Source organism: Zingiber officinale, chromosome 3B (assembly GCF_018446385.1).
Source record: "Zingiber officinale cultivar Zhangliang chromosome 3B, Zo_v1.1, whole genome shotgun sequence".
Classification (NCBI taxonomy): Eukaryota; Viridiplantae; Streptophyta; class Magnoliopsida; order Zingiberales; family Zingiberaceae; genus Zingiber; species Zingiber officinale.
Genome location: NC_055991.1, coordinates 113165769 through 113171768, shown reverse-complemented (window position 1 = coordinate 113171768; position 6000 = coordinate 113165769). Strand labels below are relative to the sequence as shown.

The 6000-nt window shown below is 35.8% G+C and overlaps 1 protein-coding gene across 1 annotated transcript; it reads right to left on the bottom strand.

The window, feature by feature from the left end:
• Positions 1-748: 748 nt before the first annotated feature.
• Positions 749-1511, bottom strand: LOC121968526 (pathogenesis-related protein 1-like). Its single transcript, XM_042518857.1, has one exon. It carries the CDS (start codon positions 1455-1457, stop codon positions 963-965), a length of 495 nt encoding a protein of 164 aa, XP_042374791.1. The 5' UTR covers positions 1458-1511; the 3' UTR covers positions 749-962.
• Positions 1512-6000: the final 4489 nt, after the last annotated feature.

Here is a 6000-nt window from a genome sequence, read left to right as displayed (position 1 = left end):
GAAATCTTAATAATTTCAATGACGATGATGATCCATAAAACCTAGTTGTATGTATATAAAACAATATTGCTCCCGAGGCTACGGTATAATAGAAGGATGTCAAGTTATCATCCAAATATCCTCGATTTAATCTCTAATTATGACATATTTGTAGGGACTGTTCTTTTAAATGAGGCATACAACTATATAATTCTCGATGATAAATTTCTATGGGACCGGACCGGTCATCTAGATTTAACGTTACTAGTCCAACCTACCTGTATATAAAATAACATTTATTATTTATCTATAAAATAATAATTGAAAAGGGTTTGTAAAACGTAAAGCATATTTTAATTTATCTATAAAACAACATTAATAATTTTATTTTAATAATTAATATTTATAATTTGTATAAAAAATAATAAAACAATAAACTTTGAAATTTAAAGTAAAACGTTAGATGAGCTCTAGCCATACATGTTTTTAATTTGATCAGTTATAGTATTGAAAACTCCGTAATTTGATGTTCTTCTCATTTCTCAAGTATTATTAATCTCTGTCTATGGGTGAATCTATATATATTACTATTGAGGTTCAATCAATATTTCACATTGAAAAGATTTGATAAAAATTAGGGATTAAAAGGATATAAGATATCTCCATTGACATAAGATATTTTGGAGAGAACCCAAGAACAAGGTTACAAGGGTCTAAATCTAAAGTGAATAATATCATACCATTATAGAAATATATAGAGGCACAACAATTACCATATCAAACCAGATGAAAATTGATTATAAAGTGTAAACTGATTGTCCACGACAGATTTATAAAGTGTAAACTGTGTCACGAGTCATATGCGCATGGTTTTATTTGATCAAATGTATATAGCATTTGACGGCCATAAAATATCATAATTTCTAGGCCTTATCGACTCTTATTTTCTTAATTAATCATTATATATTGTGATTACTTGGTGATTAATAGGGTCTTTGGCCGTCGATGTTGCCTGGGGGATTGTAGTTGCAGATGATGAAGATGGCTCCGTTGTTGCACGTCACGCGCGCGCACCCGATCGCCGTCGACGACCGCCACACCACCTGAGTGTAGTGCCCGCACACCTGCCCGGCGGCGCAGCTGTTGCTGTCGTAGTCGTAGTACTGCTGCTCTCCCACCCACAAGCCCACAGCATCCGCCGCCGTCCAGTCGGCGCCCGACCCCCCGAAGAGGTTCTCGCCGTAGGGCCCGCCGGAGTGCACCAGTTGGCAGTCGCCGATCCGCTGCTCCGCGTAGCTCTGCGCGTACGCCGCCACCGTGTCGTCCCACGACACCGGCCCCACCCCCACCGCAGAGCGCGCCGAGTTGTGGGCGTCCACGAAGTCCTGCGGCGAGTTCTGCGCCATCGTCGTCGTCGGCGCCGTAGCCAGAGCCAAGGCGGCGGCGCATAGCAACGCCAGCATCAACGATGACCTCATAATTAATTCCAATTAATTGGTTATCGATAATTTCACTGGTTATCGATTCAAGAGAGCCAGGGTTGGTATTTATAGAACTTCAGTGGCGTAAAATTCCTAATTTTTCACATGGATTATAAGTTGACAAAAATTATCGAGTCTATGAAAATTCCACAACGAAAAAAAAATCAGGAAGATGCTCTTTAGATTTGTCAACGTCAATCGCCCAATTTATCACTACGTGGACACAGTTCACTGGTCTAATGTTTGTATGGAAGCAGAGAGTCGAGCGGTGAATAACTTCAATTACTTTTTATTTTTAAAAAATTTTTTAGTTGATTTATGACACAAAATTTAAAGCCATGTTATTTTTAGTTAGTCCCCACCTTAGCTAATTTAAGGATCCAATTTTTATGATTTCATCCATTATAAAATCTTTTTTTCTTGACACCTTTTTCATGATAGAGAAATCTCAAATAAATTCAAAAATAAAAATACAACAAAAATAAGAAAGTAAACCTACAATATAATGAAAACCTTATTTACTTGATTTATTACTGTATGAAAATACCTTTTGTTGACTCAAAAATACAACACTTCATTTCAGAATCCTTAAGAACTGGCGTAATCAAGTCTATCTTCAAATCATCACAAAATCTCTTTTCTAGGGTTACTTTGACGCCTTTGAAATCTGAATTGATTATTTTGACACCTCTTAATCGATTAGGTTTATCCTTAATCGATTGTCATGTCAAACGACCATTCAAAAACCTACAGAATTATTTTTTTTTCCATCTAATCGATAGGTGAGTCATATCAATCGATATGGTAGCTTCTAATTGATTACTCCAATCAATTCAGAAACTTTCTTTTATATATTTTTACGAAAATATTGTCTAATCGATTGTCCTAATCAATTGACATTTGCCTTAATTAATTATCCCAATCAATTTAAGGTCTTTTGTTCATGAGAAAAACACAACCTAAATTGACCCTTGTACGTCTGCTTTAATAATTATCTACCTATTACTTCGGATAATATCTGAAGTCTATTGTTGATTTTTACATAGTGTCTGCTAAGGTTTGTTCACCAAGTGTCTGGTAAACACTTAACCTACTTAGACTTTCCATCATGTGCCAACTCTCGTTAGACTTTTGATCACTAAGTGTCCGATCAACTTTTTGTTGGTTGCTACTCGGAAAACCTATAGGTTCCACTGTACAAAAATTTTGTACAAAGGTCTGAACCTTTTCCTAGCTACCATGTGTTCTTTTAAATTAAATTTTGGATCGCCTGCGGAACTTAACACGTTTGATCCAAAACTTAATCTATTTGTTCTTTTAGGTTTTGACTTGGATCTCCTGCGGAACTTAACACGTTCGACCCAAGTCTCCTTAAGTTATTAATTCCATTAAATATTAATTTCCATAAAAGGTTCCCAGTACTGACGTGGCGAGGCACATGGCCTTCTTGGATATGGGAGCAACCACCACCGACTAGACAAAACCTTTAATAGAAAGCTAATATTTAATTTCCTAAAATAACTTTAGGTTAACCAAAGAGAACAATCAAATCACAAGGAAAAGAAAGAAACAAAAGAACACAACTTGAAAAACATATTCGAAATTCTAGAGCGTAAGCCTCTTGTATTTGGTATTATTTCCATAAATAACTAGCATGATCGGAAATAAAATTTACTAGTTATACCTTGTAGAAAAACCTCTTGATCTTCTACCGTATTCCTCTTCTAACCTCGGACGTTGTGTGGCAGCGATCTTCCGAGACGAAATCACCAATCACCTTCTTCTCCTCCTTGCTAGGTTCGGCCAACAAAGAGGAAGCTTCACCAAGGAAGAAAAACAAAATACTAACCAAGCTCCAAGAGATGCTAGCTTTCTCTCCTTCTTCTTCTTCTTCTCCGAGTAGTATCCGGCCACCACAAGAGCTCCAATAGAAGGGTAGGGTTCGGCCACCACAAGAGGAAGAGAGGAGAGGTTGGCCGGCCACACCAAGGAACAAAAGAGGGCGAGGAATAATAGATGTTGTGTCTTGTGAAGGCACTCTCACTCCTTCTTTTATATTCCTTGGCCTAGGCAAATTAGGAAATTTAATTACAATAAAATTTCCTTAATTTCCTTGACATGATTTAATTGAGAAAAATTAAATAAAATTTTCCAATTTAATCTCTAATGGCCGGCCACTTCTAGAGGAAATAAATTAGACAAATTTTAATCAACAAATTAAAACTTCCTAATTTGTTTCCGGAAATTTTAAAAATAAAATTTCTCTTTAAAAATCTCTTCATGGTTGATAAAGGAAATTTCTATAATTTTAATTTTATCAACATGTGGATAATTTTTAAAGAGAAAATAAAATAACTCATCAATCTACAAATAAGGAAAGAGATCTAATCTCTTTCTTTAATCTTTTGTAGATCTTTTACAAGAGAGATATTTTAATTTTAATTCTCTTTAAAAAATTATTTCTTCCACATAATAAAAACTAAAATTAAAATCTCTTTTTAATTTAATTTGGCCCCACTAGCTTGGGTTCAAGCTAGGGCCGGCCACCCAATAATATACCTAGGCCGGCCCTAGCTTGGTTCCCAAGCTAGCTTGGCCGACCCCTTATTAGTGGGTATAGAAAGTGGGTATAGGTGGGTATTAAACTTATACAAATAAGAGGCTACGATAGGGACCGAGAGGAGGAATTGGTTTTGGTCTCCCGATAAAATTAAGCATCCCGTGTTCGCCCCGAACACACAACTTAATTTTATCAATGATAATTCATTCCACTAGAGAATTATCATTGAACTACCGCACCAATCCCAAATTACATTTTTGGGCTCCTTCTTATTATGAGTGTGTTAGTCTCCCTGTGTTTAAGATATCAAATGTCCACTAATTAAGTGAGTTACTGACAACTCATTTAATTAATATCTAAGTCCAAGAGTAGTACCACTCAACCTTATTATCATGTCGGACTAAGTCCACCTGCAGGGTTTAACATGACAATCTTTATGAGCTCCTCTTGAGGACATTATCAACCTAGTATCTCTAGGACACAGTTTCCTTCTATAATCAACAACACACACTATAAGTGATACCATTTCCCAACTTATCGGGTTTATTGATTCAACGAACTAAATCTCACCCATTGATAAATTAAAGAAATAAATATCAAATATATGTGCTTGTTATTACATTACGATTAAGAGCACACACTTCCATAATAACCGAGGTCTTTGTTTCTTTATAAAGTCAGTATAAAAGAAACAACCTCAAATGGTCCTACTCAATACACTCTGAGTGTACTAGTGTAATTATATAGTCAAGATAAACTAATACCTAATTACACTACGACCTTCCAATGGTTTGTTCCTTTCCATCATGGTCGTGAGCTACTGTTTATAATTTATAAGCTACTGATAACATGATCTTCTGTGTGTGACACCATACACCATGTCATCTACAATATAAATTAATTGAACAACTATATTTATCATAAATGTAGACATTCGACCAATGTGATTCTTATTTCTAGATAAATGTTTATACCAAAAGCTAGGCTTTTAGTATACACTCCAACAATCTCCCACTTATACTAAAAGACTAAGCTGCTATATCTGCTGCCATACATCTGATTCCTAACCCTTCAACATGCCCATCAAAAGCTCTTGCCTTAAGGACCTCAGTGGAAGGATCAATAGGTCATCACCTGATGCAATCTAAGCGGCAACAACTTCTCCTCGTTTATACGATTTCTCGTATTGGGTGGTACTTGCGCTATTGTGTTTACTTGCCTTATAGACTTATGGTTTCTTGAGTTTGCTTCTGCACCAACATTATTACAATAAATTGTAATAATCTTTGGACAAACCAAATCATATCTAAGTCTATCTTGAGGTTATTGAGTCATACAGCTTTTAATGGCTACCTCAGAGGCTTGCCATATACTAAGCTTCTATGGTGGAGTCCAGAAAAACACCTATGCTTATCACTCTTCCATAGTTATGACTTTACCTCCTAAAATAAACACAAAAACCCTGAGGTTGACTTATTATTGTCCCTATCCGATTGGAGGTCAAAATCCATACAACCCATAGGAACCAAATTAACTGCCTTGTAAGCTAGCATATAATCTTTAGTGCCTCTAAGGTACTTTAATATATACTTTACTGCAGTCCAATGTCCTTGTCTAGGGTTACTTTGATATCTGCTAACTATGCTCTTAGCAAAACAGATTTCTGATCTCGTGCATAGCATACATTAGGTAACTGCCGAAGCATAAAGAACTGCCTACATGTCCTCAATCTCCTTTAATGTCATCGGAGACATCTCTTTAGATAAAGACACTCCATGCTTAAAAGGTAAGAAACCTTTTGAGGAGTTTTGCATGCTTGAAACGAGCAAGGATTTTTTCGATGTATCAAGCTTGGAATAAATATATTTTTTCTTGTGATCCCTTATTACTTTGATCTTAAAAATATATACATTCTCCCAAGTCCTTTATATCGAATTATTTGGACAACCATACCCTTACTTCTGACAACATTTTGATATT

What these genes read in the sequence shown, in the direction of transcription:
- LOC121968526 (XM_042518857.1), bottom strand. Translation starts at nt 1,457, where the DNA reads ATGAGGTCATCGTTGATGCTGGCGTTGCTATGCGCCGCCGCCTTGGCT.